The sequence below is a fragment of the Chiroxiphia lanceolata genome, chromosome 6 (genome assembly GCF_009829145.1).
Source record: "Chiroxiphia lanceolata isolate bChiLan1 chromosome 6, bChiLan1.pri, whole genome shotgun sequence".
Taxonomy (NCBI): Eukaryota; Metazoa; Chordata; class Aves; order Passeriformes; family Pipridae; genus Chiroxiphia; species Chiroxiphia lanceolata.
In genome coordinates this window covers 28779595-28800159 of record NC_045642.1, presented here as the reverse complement: position 1 = coordinate 28800159, position 20565 = coordinate 28779595, and the positions used below count along the sequence as shown (strand labels likewise).

Below are 20565 nucleotides of genomic sequence, written 5' to 3'. Positions count from 1 at the left end.
GGTACAAGTCAGGCATGCTAACATGTAACTCTTTGTATCTAAAAGTCAAAGTCATATTTTTGAGGATCGTGTGTTTATAGAAACTTGATGGAAAAACAACTAAAAATAATCATAAACTAGTGATCTCAGTGTAGTTAGAAAACCATAAAATGTATTTCCCATCTGTGTGTAGAGTTACTTGCAGTGTATGAGGGAATGAGGAAGGCAAATAATTGTAATTATTTGTGCTGCTTAGTATGTTACTCTGTTTCAATACATTAAATCCATATGAACTACAACCATATTCCCCATCTGTCTCTCAGCTGACATTCAGCAATTGAAAAACATTGACTCTTCTACATATTAGTGGTCATAAAATGATCCTTTTTTCATAAATGTATTTAAAAGGCATTAAAAAGCAATATGAAGAAAAAGCATGGGTTTAGAGGTATGAAAAAAAATTAAATCTGCATTCCTTCAGTCTCCAGCAAACAAATCTTCACAAAGCCTCTATTTTTCCTCTGTTCTGAAATTCGAAAGGAAATAACATTTCCTTTTGTAGTGTTACCTTTTCATCCTGAGTGGGAAATTTGGTGTTTTTTCTGTCTTTGTCCACTCCCCCCTTTTTTTAAGTAATTTTTTAGTTTTATACGTTAAAAAAAATAAAATTTTAAAAATTGCAAGGTGAGAGGGAGAGAAACAAAATACAACCTTTCGGTAGTGGTGAATAGGGTTTCCTCTTTTTCCTTTAATTTATAGACTTCTATGCTTTGCATCTTCAGCAGCATTTGGGGGTGGGGGACATGTATCTAATCTTTATTGTGGTAGGGCACTTTGCAGTGCAAAGAATTAAATGATGCACGAAATGACCTGTCACACTCTATTATGTGTCACAGTATTATATACACAGAGGAATGCTTAAAAAAAAAAAAAAAAGGCAGAAAAAAAATTTTTGAAGCCCTGCTTTGTTGCTGTTTTTAACCAAAACATTTGGTTTCTGAGTATGTAGACATATTTCTGCGTAATTTATTTTAGCTGAGCCACAGAAGTCCATCAACTACCAAAACAGGAAGAAGAGATATGCTGGATAGTTTCCCTCATCAATTCATTAGGAAAGGTAATGGTGGAAATTTGGTGCCAGGGCTAGAACTTTCCTGCAGGGAACAACAAAACCCAGCTTTTGTCTCTTATGCTGGAAATAGCTTATGAATTACCTTCTGAATGGCTCCAAGTTATCTTCATCACTGTGGAGAAGTTAGGAACATCCTTATGAAGCTTTGCAAAATTAATATAAATGATTGTACACTTTTTAAATCATAATATTTTTAAGGTTGTGCTGCATAGTTTCATCTGATTTTGCCTGCAATTGAAATTGCTTTAATGAAGCTCAGATTGAATCAAGAAGCCCACAGTGTAGAAGCCTTGTCTTAGGATTCATATGTCCTCCTTTTCACTACAGATACCCTTCTGCCCTTTCACAAGGGTATGGACACAAATCTTCCCTCAGGTGTGGAGCCTAATTCCAAGTGCAAAGTTAGGCCTTACCATTTTAAACAGAAAATAGTCACTTTAAATTGGACTGAGTTTCTTTGTTTTCTTCCCCTGTATGCAGAATAGGGCCAGGAATGCAGCAGATAATTATTTCCCCCCCTCAACTGGAGAGTTTGCTCCTTGTTAAAGATTTGTTAGTGGGGCAGAAAACCTATTTTGCTTTAAAAAAGTGAGAACCAGAGAACAACACAGTCCTCCCTGAGTGTTTGAGGTGATAAAATTACATTCCCTGCTTATCATTATTCAGATTTATAAAGACGGCAGTACCACTGCCAGAACCCTGATTGAGCATCCACCTACTGCATCCCAACTTCTTACCTGCTTAATATTTATGTCTCTATAGTTCATTTCAATAAATAATATATTTAATTAAATACTTCAGATCAGTTAGACAGTAGTTGCTACATTTTGTAGCAAAGGGGGAAAACACTCAGGAGGAACAACTTGTCTTTCTACATCTGCTCAGCATTGTTTAAAGTAGTTTATTTTTTGTCAGACCCAGGAATGGCCTTTTCCACCCTGTTGCATTGAAAGACTCACCGTTACATGCCTATGATGCTGGGAAGAAGGTGGCTGAATAGTTGTGTCCTCCACAGCCTTGCATTGAAGGCAGGCAGGGTGGGAGGTGGCAACTCTGTGATTCCAGCTCTGGAGAATGATGATGGGCCTTGAGAACATTGTCCAATTCCCAGCTTTGGGAAGGTGCAAATGTGAGTCCACCTGGGGTTGTGGATTTGGTTTGAAGTGATTTGGGTGCAGTTCTAACCAGCTCTGCACTTTTATCAAGACTTGGGGAACAGATTGGTGACCCACCGATGTCTGGCATTTTTCTGTTTGGAAGTGCCTTATATTTGATGCTCCAGAGGAAAGTGAACTTCCTCTTCAAGTACTATGTTTGTCAAACTTCAGTTCAGCATCATGGGGGAGAGAGGTGCTGCTTTCTCATGCCATGTCACGCACAGACCACATATAATACTAAAATTCTTATATGGTACTTCTAAATGGGCTTGAAAAATTGTCCTTGAATAATGTTGCACATTGGAGACTCAGCCCAATGTTGCTGGAAGATTCAAAATTTCTGGAGCTTTCTCAGTTCCAATATAAAAAAAACCTGGTTTCAGGATAGTTTTGTCTTGCATGAGAATGATTAGTTGATGGCCAGGACTCAGCAAAATTCTGGGTGTGGAAGCTAACCCCCAAAAGAAGCAGTAGCAAAATCAAAGCTATTCAACTAAACTCACTTCTGGCACTGGCCAATTCAAGTGTTTTGTGCAGTGTTATTTTAGATGGCAGCTGGATCACAGATTTGCTTCTGGGCATTCCTGAGGCTGGGTTAATGGGCTTCACCTTTGTGCCCTGCCTGTGGTGGGATCGACAAAGGGCCCAAGTGTGTCTGCCTGCATGGGAGCAGGCACGCAAAGGAGCTCTGCCATGTCACGTACGGCGTTTAGTCCTTCCGCAACAGTCCCCATGCGGGCTGTGGGAGGCATGTCTGCTCTTCTGCTCATTCATCACCATATGAGCAGTCTGGAGACCTGCGTAGTTTTACATTCGGTGCAGTGATGCAACAGAAGAGAAAATCTCTACCGTTTCCATGGCAACTTGTGCGTCGGACCCTGGCTGGAGCTAGGCAGCAGGATGCTGTCAGTCCCTGCAGTCGGGGACTTCAGTAGAACCTCATCAAAGGAAAGCACCTACTCCTGTGCTCCCCCAAGCCCCTCTTGTTATTAGCATATGGGGACCGTGGTGAATACATTACCATAAGTGCAGATCTAGATTTCCTGTTATAACCTTATTCCATCATATTTCAACTCATGCTGCTGCTTTGTTTTGATTTGGCCTTCTATGTGCTGATAGTCGTTGCAGAACACTTCAGAATTATCCACGCAAATCTTGCTGAGGATGGCATGGTCAGATGCAAGTTAGTACTAGGTGACTGCTGAACTATGTAAAATGGTCTGGAAAGCTCAATTCTGTCACTAGCTGGCACACACCAACAGCCTGGATGCTGTCAGCACCCATGCCTCCTTTAGCAGGACTGTTAAGGGGACAGGGGGATGGATCCTTCTTCCTTCTTTTCCCCAGAGTGGCGGTTCCTTCAATTCAGATCACATGCTGAGAAACACTTTATAGATTATTCCATCCTACAAGTTTCCTGGCTGGAATAATCTTTGAATTTATGCATTTATCTCTGCATAGGTTTGCATATGTATTTGCATAGTTCATAAGTCACACAAAAGCCACTCCTATTCAATAAATACTGGATGGCAGAGATGGTATATCTTTTTTTACCAAAATGTGACTTATCATATCTCAGTCATAATTCTATGACTACTTGGTTTCCATTGGAGTGTTTTATTTAAAATTCATATTGTCTTCACTGGATATTTATGATACCTTCATACAGTCATAAGAAGCTTAACACTTCTGCTTATAGAACAAAGTAAATATTTAGTCTAATTTGTAGCTAGCCTGAGAAGGTTTTTAATTAGAGCAGTTGTACTTTAGATGGTGTAAGATCTCTCAAGCTGATTATGTGCATATATGTGACATCTTTACCATAACTGTAGAAAGCATGGGGAAAAAAATGCACCGCTGTTTACAAGAAGCTCCTGTTGTGCTGTATAATGCAACAGTCTCAAGCATTTGCTATTGTAATTTCATGGCACAATCCATAAGCAAGACTTTACTTTTCCTATTTTACTCAGCTTTCTAATATGCCAAAATGGCTTCCTCTTTTAAGCAATTATAGCTCATGTAGAATTTGAGCTCATTGGGAGTTGTCTGTCAAAATATTTTTAATGAAAAATTGAGTTTGCATAACACTGACACATTGATGTCTTTTGCTTCTAACTGTTGACACTGATGGGCTAAAATGCTTGATTTTTTTGGGGAGGGAGAAAATTGCATTAGTTCAGCTCATTTAGAGAATTTCTCTCTCTTTGCTGAATTAATTTGCTAAGCTTTGTTTTTCTGCTGAATATTAAACTCTGGTTTTGAACTGTGCATATACTGCCTGAGGGAAACAGCTCTAGCTCTCGTTTTCCACAGCTACATGTTCTTTTGATGCAGCCCAGGCCTGAACTAGGGATGCCATGCAGAGCTGCCACTGTAGGCTGTGTTAGGGGAGACATGGTCCAGTCAAAATGATGCTTCCCAGCCTCTGGTGTTGCACCTCAGCAGTTAAATAAGTCACAGTTTTTACCTAAGAATTGTTTTGGTTAATTCAATTGGTGTGGTGAAACCTGTCCCTCCATGTAATGACTTGTGAGTAGATGCTCACTTTTGTGAAGCTCTAGCTAAATTAGCAACAGTATACAATTAATCATGACAAATGCCTTGGTGGTTGTTCCTTCACTGATACCCTCTTGTTCACGGTAGAGATATATGAATGCTAAAGCATGTTACCAGTTTCAAGGTGACATTTTTAGCTGTTTCCCCATCCCAATAAACATCTGAAGATCACAGTTGTTATTTTCTTTGTTCCCTGACACACGTTCAGATTTGAGGGAGATATGTAGTATACTCTGCCTTTATCTGAAATAAGCTCTGAAATTTAAAATAAGCAGAGAGAACTCCATCAGGAAGAGCACAAGTTGCATCAGCACCCCTGCCCTCAGCTGTCATTGGAAGATGGCCATGTGGAAAGCAGACAAATGGCCCTGCTGGCTGGCACGTTGGTGCTCTGCTGCCATTTGATTTTGTTGGAATTGTGAAAGGTTGTCAGAGATGGAGAGCATATCTTTCCTAGTCATGTGGTGTCTGCTGTGCAAGGCACTCCAAGTCCTTCTTGGACATCTTTGAATTAAGTTTCACCACCACTGTGTATTTCGGTATTGTCTCTGTTATACAAGAGCGGAGACTTGGACAGATGCAGATGAAGCTGATTGCTGAAGGTCACACCACAATTCTCTGGTAGTGCTGCCTTGCTGCTTTCCAGCATTGTCTCGGAGGCAAGGTTGTCCTTTTTCCCTCAAGGGTGCTGAAGGGTATAGCCCTTTATTTTTTGCCTCCTCGTCCTGTTTTTGAGCAGAGTGAAATTGTCTGGACCAGTGAAGCAAGTTGGCTTCAGGCATCTTGTCAAATTAACTTTCCTTGTCTGTGTATGTGGGGGCTGTGTGGCAGGAGTCAGCAGGTGCAAAAGGTACAGACATACTGGCAGTGTCAGAGGGCTAGTCAGAGGCACTTACAGGACCCATAAGAGTTGGCACTGTGAGAAACAGTCTATTTTAAACTTACATTTCAGTCAAGAGTAAAAAATCAAATGTGTTTATAATTATTGCCATCATGCTAGCTGACAATAGATTGACCTTTTCCTCCATGCACCATCCAGCTCCACCAGTATGCATGAGAGCTGCCGTCAGCCAGGTCAAAAAGGATATTTGCAATTGCACAGAGCTGTCTGTCTAACCCTATACATTTAATATTAGCACTGATGAGTGATGCCTGGAGACTCTCCAGCCACGGGTTAGCTGGTGACAGGAATCCCCCCAAGAGTAGGGTAGCTGCTATGAATTAATTGGTCAGGAATCTGCTGCATACCAAAATATTCAGAAATAAGCAGCAGGAGCTTTCCTGCAGGGTCCAAGGGAGTTTGTGCAGCTAATTCAGAGGCTAGAATATGAAAAGTGCATTGTTTTCCTCACTAGCTCACAAAAATAAAATGGGACTGTGGTGGCCTCTGACATCATTATGTGGTCGTCACTCAGTCGCAATTGAACATGTGCAGCCAGGTAACTCCAGTAGCTGCTGTTGGTGTCCAGGCATGGGGTTGTCGGAGGTGGGAACTGTTAGCTTTTCTTTTTCATGTGTTACTTGCCCTTCCCCTCAGCTTGTCACCTTCAAGGTTGACCTTGACCAGGGCTCAGCAAGGCTGTGCATGCTAATGTGCAGCAGAAGGGGTGTCTGCTTTACTTTGGTGCTGGAAGAAAGAAAAGCTACTGCAAAGCTGAGAGTCGTTTTCCCTCTTATAATGGTAGCAGCAGGAATGTTGTGTGACGCTGACCCAAAGTTCCCAGGCTATGGTTGTTACATTTGTTGTTGTATTATGACTTAGTTATTCTAACACATCAACAAATGTAATCTTTTGTTTACCCCTTCCTCAGAAAAAGGACTTCTCATCTTCCAGTGATAGACATCTTGGCTCTGACAGAAATTCAAGGTCTTCTACTTTGTACCTTCAGCCTCCTTAGGCCAGCAAAAGTGCTGATAGTGGAAAAGAAGTTCTTATGAGTACTAGCAAATCCTACATATACATTAAATCCCCAACACATTCTGTGTCACAGAATATGTTGGTAGCCTCTCATAAACTTCTTGCAGTAGTTTATGTCTCTGCTAATGTGTTCCTGAAGCCAGAAGCCCTTTTCAATGCAATGCAAATGGAATAATGTGAAATAAAAACATTCTGGATAAATGTAGGGAGCAGAGTTGTCAGCAACCAGTTAGGAGGAAAGGCAGATCTGGTTTGTTAGGCATACATTACAGTGTGTAGCTAACAGTGACAGCAGATACATGAATTGCTCTGGCTTTCTTGGGGAGATACTGACCCAGAATCCACTTGGAGGGAAGAATAACCATTCCCTTTAATGATGCAAAATCAGACTAGGTTGAAAGAGCAGTGACCCCTGTCATATTAAAACAAAAAAACAACTATTGCCTGTTCTTACTATGACTTTTGTTGGGCAGAAGTTAGTTCACTGAAGCTTGCTCATTTAGGAGTGATAAGTATGAGAATGCTTTGTTGTGCTGGTTCTTGCCTCCTACCCTGATGAAATGAACTGTCCAGGGGCTCTGGCAAACAGGGAAACCTAAAGGATATTTAACGATGTGCAGAAGCTAAAGGGAGACTCATTAGTGCTCAAGTGTCTAAGTAACTCTCTTAAAAGCTAAGATGAAAAGCTTTGATGAAAGTGACCTTCATGCTTGATGTTCCCTCTTGGCTTTTCTCCACACTTGAAGCTCTAATAATCACTTTTTTTCTGCTTTGTCACTGTATCACTTAATTCATTAAACATTTCCATAGCTCAGCAGGAATTTGGATCCAGGCTAGTAATATCTGCAAGCACTGGATGCACGCAAAACAAAGGCTTATACAAAGGGTCAGATCTTCTCTTTGTAGTGAACTGAACAAAAACTGGACATAGGTTGCTAGATACAGGTTTTTAATATTTTAATTAATACTTGATTATAGGTTTAAGAAAGGATAAAATTATCATCAAATGTTTCTTTGAGTATGCCATGCTGTCCCCTCTGAGCAGTGCAAAAATTTGCTGGAGAGCACAAGGAAAGCATGTTGGAAATGGAAAGAGTATGTACAACGAGGGCCTTGTAACCCTGAGGACTCTTGGGCAGCAGACTGAAAATGCAGGGCGTGCTGAAGGAGAATGACATATGTAGTCATGTCTAGACCAAATGAGAGGACAGGGAAGAAAGGAGATATGGCATTTGAGTAGAAAGGAAAGGAAAGAAGAAATAATATCCAACAATTAGAAATAAGAAGAGCATTAAGTGCCAGTAGTCAGACTGGAAGACAAGAGTAAGAAGAAGCCATTTGGGAAGGAGTTCCCTGGAGTAGTTTTATTTATTTTTGATTTAAAATTGCAGCAGGCTTTTGTAATTGTGACTGAAACTGAAATTAATGGCCCCATTTGAGATACCAGTGCCTACCTGATTGCTTGAAACACGGAATAGTTTAGGTAAAAACAATGTATCTTTCTTTTAAGATAATTGAGTTTTATTTTGCTTGAAATGGAACTTTTCAGAGGGTGTTAACGGCATAAATCATGCTGATGTTTCTTTAGCTTACAGTGAGCAAAAGAATAAAAAGTTTATTTTCCTGCATTGAAATAATTCTTTTAGCTTATTTTTCATTCTGAATTTTTCACTGAAGTGAAAACAGAGAAAATAACAGTTTAACCAAAAATTATGCTTCTGACTTTTGAAGCTCTTAAGTGTTCCTGGAGACATGGAGGACTCATAACACATTCTAGAGTAGTTTCCTCCTAATATGCATGGAGAAAATCTTCCTCTGATGTCAGCTACAAGTGCATAGAAATGAAGGTACATAACAGAGAGGCTTTTTCATTGCCTTGCAGAAGTGGTTCTTAGTCTGACTGACCTTCTTGGATGAAGTTTAAAACTCAGAATGGAGTCAGGCTCTTCTCTGTGGTGCCAAGCAATAGGACAAGAGGCAACAAGCAGAAATATGCACAGAAAGTTCCACCTGCGTATGAGGAAGAACTTCTTTACTGTGTAGGTGACTGTTGCCCAGAGAGGTTGTGGAGTGTCCCTCACTGGAGATATTCAAGAACTGTCTGGATGCAGTGTGCTCTAGGATGACCCTGCTTGAGCAGGGAGGTTCAACCAGATGACCCACTGTGGTCCCTTCCAACCTGGTCCATTCTGTGATTTTGTGTTCACCCTTCGCAGGGTGAACTGAGATGCCATGTCCCTCTGGTAGGTCTGGCATTGGAGCACCATAGCCTTAGGTAGGTCTGAGTTGATGACAAGTGATGCTGTCAGGCTCCCCTCAACACAGTGAAATGCTTCTTGTCCACTCTGAAGAAGAGCAGTTACCCCTCCAGGTATCAGAGATGAGCAGTTCCTTCTCCAGACATCCTCAGATTGGAAAAAAACCCTACGTTTTTAATCAGCAAATAACTTTGGATAAAGCTCAGCTAAAGGGAAAAAGGTGGTATTAATTTTCATAGAGATTGGGTTGTGGAAAAAGTAGCATTATTCTATCAGAAATTAATTGTAGGTACCCAACTGTCATGTAACCTATTAAGTATCTCAGGATATTTTCATCTTTGTGACTTCATTCCCACTGAGAATTTGTTCAGGGCATGTGTTAACTTACAAGTAATATATAAACAAGGTGTGAACAGTTCAGTTAAGTGGTAACCTGAGGTTAAAAACACAGTGATCAAATTCAGTGTCTGAAGTTGGCAGGGAGATTGTTTTACCACCTTGGGAAGACTTGAAATTAAACTTGTTTTGAAATGTAGGTGTTAAGTCTGTGAAAAAAAATCACTTGTGCATCTAAATGAAGCGGCTTTCTGAGTTGAAGAGAGTACATTGAGCTCTTAGGCTGCCTTAGGAGAGAGAGGGCCTGTGCTCCCACCATGTAACCTTTCTGCTGGGGTTGCATTTTGTAACATCTGTGAGGAGAAAATCTTTAGGTAAAATCAGAGCCGTACTCCCTGTCTGGCTGCCCTTGGCCCCTGTCACCAACAGCAGGTAGGGCTGTTCTGTCAGCTGCTTGAGCTAACAAAGGCAACAGCAACAGCTTTGGGTTTATTTTTGTTGGGCTTCTGAGACCTTATTAACTTGAAGAGAGTTTTTGGAGATACTGAATTTCTGCACTGTGCTTCTATTTAGCTTTTTGTTCTCCCTGATGTTGCTTTCAAGTAAATGTATGGGGAGTAGCCTTAAAAGGAGCAAAAATTCCTTCCCGTTTTAGAGTAAACAGGAGGAGAATTAAGCTCCTTCCTGCAGTAATTGGATCTTCTGATTGCCATGGCTTTTGAAGATGATTGTGTATTTTCCTGTATGTAATGGATTATGCGTGTGCCTGTGAACTAAAAGGTAGCCTGGCTGTGAAATTCCAACGAGTTTTTCTCTACAATCATTTTACTCTGGTTATTTACCTTGTAGGCTGACCACGGACGTATACCATCCTAGCCTACAGCATGAGGCAGGGGAAGTCCAGTTGCTGTGTCTTGCATTCTTCTCAAGCCATAGGCAGTTGGTGACTGTCTGAGACCCTTTGGAAAATGAAAGCCCTTGCAAGGTTACAGTATTGAGGATTCAAATGAATGTGGGAACAGAGGCGAAAGTGGAATGGATGGAAAGCTCCTTAAGCTGGTTGAAGTGTAAACCAGTCCATCTGTGGAGTAAACAGCAGCTTTCTGTCACCCCTGGTCAGCAAAAAAAAAGCACAGTTGCAGTTGGCTTGTCAGTATCCAACCACTGTCTTCAAAGTTTGTCTGTTGTCTCAAGATTTCTAATCTCAGGGTTTAAATTTGGATGATAGCTGTGTCTCTGGGTCTGTGTTTGTGCAGTAATGCACATGCTATATTTGAAGACCATCCTACCAGCAGGCCTCCAAAGCACTCGTGATATGTAAATGTTACAATCACTGTTTTGCATAAACCACAAAGCCTTTCCTTTCTTTTGACAGATTGAAGACATCATTACAAGAATGCAGGATGACAAAACAGGTGGAGTTCCCATCCGCACTGTCAAGAGCTTTCTGTCCAAAATCCCCAGTGTCGTCACTGGTAAGAACCCTGGTTAAAAGAGAAGAGAACATAAGCTGGTACTTGCTGACTATAAGCAAACACGCTAAAGCCACAAAAAAGAAGGAACATAAGGAAAAAATGCCTCCGTCTGCTTAATTTTTCTGCACGTTGTTCTGTTATAGGCTGAAGCATTGAACAAATATTTCTTAATTACATTTTAATAAGCAAGCATTTATATTTCTTTGGGATGAGGTATTAAAAAATGTTATATAGCTTTTGTGGCTATCAGAGTATCACCAGTCAGAGTCATTTCCTATGACAAGGGTAGGGCAATCTTAGGGAAGAGGTCAGGAAAGAGAGTTGAATGTATTTTCTCACTCCTATGCAGATACTCCTACTGGACTTGAATTACAGGTAAAGTAATGTGAAATACCTTTCATGCATGTGTGCTGCTTTATTAAAGCTCTATGTACAAAAGCGTGGGTGGTGCAGAAACTGGGAGTGAGAGTACAAAACCGTTCTTCCGTGTATTTCCAGACAGAGTATCTTCCAGTGCAATGGAGACCTTTGCCATTGATAGGTGATGAGTAATTCAGGGTGATGTGAATTGTATGGAGGATTTGCATTTGGGTTTCTGGTACCCGTTTTCAAAAGTAATATTGACTACAGTGGCAAAAAACTACTATTTTCCCCCTCTCCACCAATAGACCATTGTCCAGTGTGAGATACCCAACTACTCCTGACACTTTGAATTTATAATGTTGTGTATCTTTGTAAAGCAAATACAGTTTTCTCTATCTTGCTGAGACTCTTTCCAAATCAGACCAGATACTCACACTGATGAGTCTGTTTAGGGAAGTTTCCCCCCCCCGTTCTGAGAAGTGAGGGGCATCATTCTCTGTGACTGTGATTTCACTGCAGTAAAATTCAAATGGTCATTAAAAATGTAAAAGTTGCATTATTGCATTTAGACACCACCAATAACTGAGAGAAGACTGGCACTTCAAAGGGACCTTTCTCGCTCTTGGGATTTTTATCCTATTGTAAAGTGATGGAAAAATTCCTCTTGTCAACAGGGATGCTGGCAGTGCAGCTGGTGTCAAGGCATTGCAAAGAGGGTTCCCTGCAGAGGAACATATGTGATACTTAAAGCACTTAAAAAATGTTTTTACAGTAAAAATTGTTGGACTGAGCAGAGTTTGAAGTTGTTTTGATTGATTCAGGAGAGTGATTTGATTTCCTTGCATCAGAAAAAATGTCCAACTTAAGCTACAGGAGTGGAATACAAATCTAGAGGGTTCCTGGGGGTAAGTCAGGTAATATAAAAATTGGAATGATGTTTTTACTTAAAGGCATCTCAGTCCAGTTATTTTCTTTTTACTGAGCAACAGGCGCTTCTGTTTGAAATTGATTTCAGAGTGGTGACTCAGTGTAACTGGCAGTTTCAGGGTTAGGGTTTTACAGGGGAAAAGAAACATGAATCCAGAATGAGATGTGAAAATTATGTTACTAAATTGCAGGTTATGGCTGGATCAGGTATGAGCTAACTATTCATGAAGAATCCTGGGGAAAACAACTGGTTTTCTGATTGGAAAACTTATTGCATAAGCTCAAGTCTGCAATACACAGACTGGATGTCTTAGGATTGACTCAGCTAAAACAGGTTTCTGATATTCCTGTTCATATTCATAGCATTAAAAAAGTAATTGATCTAATCATCAAGGTACCTCATGTTACTCAAAAGAAAAAGGAAACAGGAGACCTTACAGCATCTTTAAACCATGGTTAGGAGCTCCCTGGCATGATTGAAACTGCTCCTTTGCACTCGGTTCTGGAACAGGAGCTGCAATTGCATTGTCTTGAAATGGTTGGTTTTCACAACACAGGGATTAGTGAGAGGGTGAAGATAAAATAAGAACAAAACCTCTCTCCAAAGCTCACAAAAAATTCTCAGATTTGGAGGGGAACAAGCTCAGTACCGTTCCCTTCAGGTGATTTGAAGACACCTCCCTTTTGATGCATGGACAGTGCATGAAGCTTCTGAGTTTGAAAAGTATGGGAAAATAATAGCCCAGCTGAAAGCCCAAAGTGTTCTCCATTTCTCATTTCTCCTTTCAGATGCATAGACCTGCCTATTTGTAGACCAAAACCAAAATAAATGTATCTATAATATCAGTACTTGTGATGGGTGAAGAGGCAACAGCATCTACATTTGAATGGAAGCTGAGGACACTGCATTTGTTCAGTCTGGGGAAGGAAAAACTGAAGGGAAAGAGAGGCTATAAAGAAGACAGGATCAGATCCTTTCTCTGGAGTGCATGGTGAAAGCACCAAAGACAATGTACACACGTTGCAGGGTAAGAAATCCCAACTAGATTTAGATTTAGGGAAAAAGTTATTTATGGTCAGAGCAACTGAGCTGGGCCCAGTGGCCTGGAGAAGCTGTGGAACCAGTGGTTTGCAGCTGTTCAGGGACCCCTGAGCCCAGCTGAACTGAGCAGTCTGACCCAAATGTGCACTTGGCCTTGCTTTGGATGAAGTTTGCACTAGACAACCTCCAGAGAATCTTTCCAACCTGAACTATTCTTATGATCATTGGATACTCAGTTTTAGTGCTTGTCTAATTCTGCACAAGGTCATGAACACAAGAGGAAGAGCTTGTATTTCCAAAAACGTGGTACCCCCTCTTGGGAAAAGCTTAATTCTAGAACCTGGCATTCTCACACACTTTTTATTTCTACCTGAAAAATAAAACAGCAATGCTGAGATGTGATTTACTTGGCAGGCTCACAGTGCCTGTGATTAACAAGGATTTATTTTTGCTTGACACTTGTATTGTAATTGCTTCTCACAGGAGAAATGTCAAATCTTAGAGAAAAAGAAATATTACAGGAGTGCTTTGGTGCTCTAAACAGGCAGCTCTGTTTATAGTACAGCAAAGTGGGTGTTTGATTTAAAGTTTGAATACCAGGGAAAGAACTGCTCATCTGTGTGTTGCTTTCATCTGTCCTGATGCCTTAGGTGTGAATGAGGCATTGGGTAATATGACGAGAAGGAGCCTCAGGGAGTTATCATTAATGGTTCTCTCTTGACAACAGGAATCTGGGAAAAATGATGGGAAAAACTTTTTTGAATGTATGATTAGTCTGTGTGGGGATACTGTGCCAAAGACACATTTTAATCTGCATTAGAAGTAGCTTTGCGTACCCACTTCTCCAGCTTTTGGCTCAAAGTAGGTCAGTCAAAGGAGGACATATCACAGCATTATCTTCTTGGTTAAATCTTCACTTTCACATGCAAGCCATATAGAATGAAAGTAAGATGGAACCGGTTTGTGTGGCATCTGTGTGCATGTGTCAGACATTGTCCAACGTTAAGTTTTGAGTATGGAGTGAAAAAATGCCTGAGGGCAGGTATTGAGTAGTGTTGTAATCCATGCCCAGAATGGATTGTGAGCCAATGCACATGATGGCAGTTGCTGCAATAAATGGAGTTGTACATTTGTCTTTTAGTGAGAAAAAATTTCCTCGGTAATGATTTTGTTTCTGTAAATGAATTGGCAATTCTCTATTTTCCCAGTCATCAGACTCTTGTAAGAACATCTCATTATACTAACTAGCAACAAAACTGGTTTTCTCATTTTTTTTTCAATTTTCTTGTAATTGCATCTTAAAACTAACCTCCTTTTTATTAGGAGTACCAAACCCACACTTTCTTCTCTCAGTGATTCAAACTTGGTCCTATACAACGTTGCCAGAACAAGTCAAAGAGAAGTCAGTGCTGCAACAGCTAAGCTTTCCAGTGCAAAAAGCCGCCTTCATGCTTCCCAGTCTGCCCCACATTCCCAAACTCATTCCAGATTCTCCTGGGGTTTTTTTGTACTGATTCTGTGTACCAGCACCTTTGCTACCATAACCCAAGGGAGACATGCAGCCTAAAATCCTTGCACTATTCTGCCCTCCTCTCAAGAGATTTTGAAACAGCTGCATTCTGACCCATACCCCCGAGTTCAAGTGGGCCTGTCCTCATAGCTCCATTTTGAGTGATGCCTCCTCCTCCCAGCAACAGTCCCCTGGCTGGTCCCTTGCTCGCTCACTGCTCCTCACCCTTACACCAACACTCAGTTCTCTTCTTGCACTGCTCCCAGAGCTGCCCGAGTGGCTGTGAGTGGACTGATGGGTTATGTCCTGGCTGCACTGTCTTGGATTAATTGCTGCCATGCAAGCTTCATGCACACAGCCCTGCCAGTACATTTCACTCCTGCCCTGTCATGTCTGTCTTATGTAAGTCCTGGACCTCTCTGAGCAGAAAGTGCCAGTATTCCTGAAATGTGCCAGATGGCCTGTCGCTACTCGAGACTCAAGAGCTAAACCAAATTTAAACTGCCGTGTGTCTCTTGTCTGAAGAAGCCAGCATGTGTCTTGGCAAATGCCTGTGGAGTTGTCCCAGAACACATCAGAATGTCACTCACTCAAAGCAAATGCATTTGGCTGGAGTACAGAAATCCCACAGTGTTGTGAAAGAGAGACTTTATTATTGATAGTGTTCCCTGGTGATGTAGTTCAGGACAGACAAGTTCTGCTGGAGGATTTCATACACCCATTGCGAAATGAGATCCCTTGGAGCCAATCTTGAGGGTGTTGCCTTTTCCCTTCAGAGGAGCTCAAACACAGCTCTTATCCAGATATGGCAGCCAGAGGCACAAGAGAGAAATGAGTTCCTTGTGTCCAGGGTTTGAAAGGCCCCTGTTCAGATGAACTGTACAAAAAAAAGATGTTGTGGTGTGGGGAGCAGGACCAGGACTGGCAATGCTGGCCAGAGCCAGTACCCATCACCTAGTAGGTCCTGGAGAGCAGGCTGCAAGGCTGACTGCTTGGTCAGAATGTTTGCTTTCTTAATGCCGTTTTTTCAGGGGTAGAACTTGCCTTGGTGCCTTTCGGAAACTACTTTCGTTGGGACCAAAACCTCCATGAGCTGACTACAAATGTATTTGCCTTCCCCAGGCTGTCTGTCCAGCTGCTTGCATCGCCTACCTACAGGGCTTTAACTGCAGGACTGAGTCTGGTAAAGATTTCCCTCAACATCTGGGTAGTTTTGTTCTGGATCTTATTTTGTCTTTCCTCTGTAATTTTACTTTGAAAAAATGGGACACTTGAAATGTGGTACTGTCTCTTTTTCAGGCAAAGTTAGAAGATGTAGATAGTCCCAAATCTAAACCAAGTTCGATTTGTTACTAAACATGAATGAGCCTATTTAGTTAAAACAAGCAAACAAAACCTACAGACAAACAAAAAAAAAACCACCAAAAAAAATTGCCAAAATTTAAATGAATATCCAAACTAATTTTGAGGTGTTTATTGATTTGTAAATAGTATAAAGAACATGTTCATGGGTTAAAATTGACATATGTTTATACATGCATGTATAGTAATGTATAATTTTTGATAGTTTTTCACGTTGATATACAGTAGATGCTGCACAGTAAATTCAATAGTTTAGCAGTTGTTTGGTGGAAACTGGCTTGCCAAATACTGGTCAAGCATACAAATCCATTTATTTCTCATAAAAAATCAATTGTTCTGAGCAAGTTGCATTTAAACTAATTCAAGTCAAGACTGGGTTTCGTATAACAACTTATATTTCCTTCTTTTATGCATCTCTTCTTCAAATTGCACCCAGTGGAAATGTAATCCATCCATCCCTCAATAAGAAGTCTAGTATTTCAAAGCTGCTGTGAATCACACAGCATTAGACGTGTCAGCAATTACATGAGTAGCGCATGCCTTGCAATTATCTTTTATCCTGTAGCTTTCTCTTAAGCTCTCTATTCGCATGCCAGGAGACAAATTAACCCAGTTAAGGAGCCAAAGACTTATGCTGTCTTCATCCACAGCACCCTCCTCCATCCCTTTTTCTCCTTAACTGCATCCAGTTTCTTACCTTTCAAAGTGTGAAAGAGATGACAGAGGAAAAGATGAAAATCAGCTCCCTGAAGTATAGCAATTCTTTGCCTGTTTTTAGTATGCAAATCAGCACCTCGTAAAGCAAAAGTTTAAAGGATTTGATTTTCAGAGGACAAGGGGAATAGTAGATTAATCGAATAGGATATGGTTTTCAGAGAAGAGAAAGCAACCAAAATTAACATTTTAAACAGTGAATATTCAATATATCTGCACATGTGTACACCTAAATACATGTAAATAGCGCGCAATTTTTCTTAAGAACAAGCCTAAGAGTGGTAACTGTTGCACTCAAGAAATAACCAAAGACAGGTTTCTGCATTTGTAGGTGCTATGCAGAGTGAGGACTGCTAGCGTTGGTGTATCACTGCCCTCTGCTGCAGCCAAGTTCACTTTGTACAGCTTTTCCCAAGCTGTGCTGTGTCTGTATTGTGCGTTCCAAGCTCAGGTGTAGTTTGTGTGGTGCGTTTTGTATGCCACAGTAGTGGTCCTCCCGAGCTGTGTGGCATAAACCCAGCCCAAATACTGGGGTGTGTGTGACTTGACAGCTACTCTGCGCTTTGAGAGGAAGGATGGCTTTCATAGCTGGCCGTTGATGCCACTTCTGTGTGTCTGCTTCATAGTTCTTCATCCTCTTCAGGATTGTTCATCTCCAAAAGCATGCTTGTACATCATATGAAGCTTACACATCCCTTAAAAATGTGTGCATGCATTATGAGATAAATCCTAAATGATTAAATGAAATCAACCATCACTTAAAATTACCAAAATTGGGCATTTTACATACCCATGTTCTTTCATATGACAGCACTTGAAAGTAGTCATACCTGAGGTGGAAAACACTGGAGGAAATGTGCATCACACAGTGGGTGTATTAAAATCTGGCTTAGGCCACTGAAACACTTAGGAAGCACATCCTGAGGCTTTAGTATTCAGTCAGTAAAATGGTCTCTCAAGTGCCTAAAGCCCTGAATATTATGAGAAGTTTAACTTCCTTATGTTACAATTGTGAAGCTCCTTCCTGGTCCTACTTGTCCTTGCTGTATTTCAACCTCTGCATCTGCCAAGTGAAGCTATGACAAATCAGAAACATAAATAATTATGCTGCATGGATATTCCTGTGGCCAGTGAAACTACGGTGAAAAATCACCAAAATCACCAAATGGTCCAGCTTTATCTTTCTGCATTGACTTGTCTGTTTTTTCTAAACACCAGGGATACTGGCAAAAGGCAAAGTAAAACCAAGAAGACCTTCCAACCACGTGAGCAGAAATTAGAACACAAAATTATAATTTTTCTTATTGGTGAACATGATCATAAAAATTGCTGGGCTGGAAAGCATCAAATGAAAGCTATGAGCCTGGAACAAAGCAGATCTATTAAAAATGGTTTAATTTTTTTTGCCCCCCAAGATTTGCTTTTAGGTCTTTTCAGGCTTTCAGTTGAGACTAAAAGCTGGAAGAGAGACAGATTTGTGATAAATTGCCTGCTGAGCTCCAGTGTTTAGATGAATTGGTAATTCCACCACAATAACAAAAAATATTACATATTAAGAACATTTTATTGCTGACTGCAGTTTTATTCTGAAACAGCATTTAGCTGATGGAATATTGTGGCTAATGAATAAAGCATTAAAAGGAAAAGTCAACAAATTTCAATGCCTGTAGAAGTACATAGGGGTGAATGATAAATGCTTTTCTGCATTCATCTTGCAATCTTCAAAAGCGCAGCATTATTACAGAAAGTTCTTTCCAGATCTGAATGACACAGCAAAAGAGCAGAGATTAATTAAAAGAACTGTGTGGTTTTGTTTTTTGGATGTGAGTGTTGAGCAGACTGCACTCAAGCTGCAATACGTCATCTCTTCTGTCTTCACTTCATAGCAACCTGGGAGTTGTGTGGTGAAGGATCTACCAACAGTTTTGTTTTTTCACACCTCTTGCTTTGTTTCTGCCCTGCCTCCAGCATTCCTGTGGGCTGCTAAGCATCAGATTCTCAGCAGAGCAGCTTTGCTCCTGCTGTGCCCAAGAAGCCACATACCCACCAAGGAGTATGTGGAAAATTGACCCTTAGACAAACCAGTTTTACTTTGAGGTACTGCAAAGTGCCCAATGGTAATCAACAGCAATGTGAAGGCACAAATCTCTGAGTGTGGTTTAACAACTATTACTTTGAATCTATTGCTTTAATTCAATGCCATTCCAACCATTAGAAAAATAAACCCCTTACATTCATTATTGGGTGAATATGTCTGTCTCATTCTGTACGTATATTCTGTTCATCGTTATCTAGCATTCTTTGGCTTTTTTTAGTGAAAGTAACTTTCAGGGTATTATTTATTGAGCAGATTCTTACTTGCATTTTAATTAACGAGTTTATATTGCAAAAAACCCAAGAGTTTGTTCTGGGGTTCAATTTTCATGACTTTAATCAGTGTGTTATTGTAAAGAAATGCAGAAGTTAACTTCAATAACTGTAAATGCAGTCTCATAAATAATTTTTACAGATAAGGTTTGATAGGTGAATGAGTCTTGTATTTTTTATATATTTCAGTTACAACATTGAAGTTACCAGTAATACAACTGTTGGTGCAAAGGAAGGGTTCAGTTTGGTTTTCTGCTTTAAATAGTACAAAGAATTACACAGAGCACCAGCTTATTTTTACTAGCCATAAATAGTACACCACCTAGAAATCACTGTTGCTGAAAGCTGAGTTGAGCAGTGAGAATATATCTCCAGAAGATGCTGTAGCTGAAGAGGATTGGTATAGTGCTAGAATAGGCAAACTGTATGGCCTGGTTTGTGTGGATACCCTGAATGGTTGATGAATAACTTGTTTTATTCTCCCTGTTCCAGTAGAAATCCGCAGCTCTGTGGTGTGTTACGTATTTGCTCTGCATAGTGCCTGAAAGTGCCATAGATTTGGCTTTAGAACCTTCTATAAGAAAAGACAAACAGGAAAACAAAAAAGCTTTCAGGCTTTCCATGCATATCCATTTTTATAAATAATATCCATTTGCATGTTTTCTTTAACTTTTTTTTTTCCTGCATGGATAAATCTCTCAAAATTGCATGCTGGTTTCCCATGGATTTGTTTTGAGTGTGGTGTGGATTGATGAGCTTGGATATTTTGATGTATGATTCACTACCACATGCAGAGAAGAAAATTATATTTTGGTCCTGCAGAGAAATAAAACTAAGCAATTAGGTCTTCGTTCAGTTAATTCCTATTTGATGGCCGCATGCTTTGCTAGAAGAGAGTCTCAGGATTCTGTTCCATTACAAGGTCACTTGCACTATAACAATTTTCTCCATGCAGATACCTCCTCACTATGGCCAGATTAACTCTTACCTAGAAATGAGTAATAAAACTTGCAGGAAACTTTGAGAAGTTGGTTAATGTAAAATGCTAATTATACTCATGGGCAAAAAAATAACATAGACTGATAAGAAAAGTGTGTCTCTAGCAATGGAAGGGTTTACATCCAATTATTATGGTTTTGTGTTGTATTGGATAGGAAATCTGTTATTTTTGTACCTATTTTATTGTGGGTAGGATTCTCTCTCTTGTTTTTTTTCCCCTCAGATTTTTGTTTTTTGGAAACACGATTGTTTGCTGATTGATGCTGAAATGATTGTCAAATAAATCTGAGTGAATAATTTCTAATAGGTTTTTCTTTTGTGGTATTTTACTTTTGAGCTAGGTATTCACTAATTTTCTTTCTTATTTTCTGAATAGGTTAGACTGCCAGTGTTATTTTGTTGAATGCTGTGTTTTTTTCCTACCAGAGAGACAGTGACAGGTGAGCTTTCTAAGGAAACCGTAGTAGCCA

General features: G+C 40.3%; 1 protein-coding gene across 5 annotated transcripts in view; it reads left to right on the top strand.

Annotated features, from left to right (window-relative positions):
* RGS6 (regulator of G protein signaling 6) overlaps nt 1-20565 on the top strand; it is a 266760-nt gene that overhangs the window by 147974 nt on the left and 98221 nt on the right. For all 5 annotated transcript variants that reach the window (XM_032690524.1, XM_032690526.1, XM_032690521.1 and 2 more), the window contains exon 3: nt 10712-10811. In XM_032690524.1, the coding sequence (XP_032546415.1) occupies nt 10712-10811 (100 nt within the window). The remainder of the gene's footprint in view (nt 1-10711; nt 10812-20565) is intronic.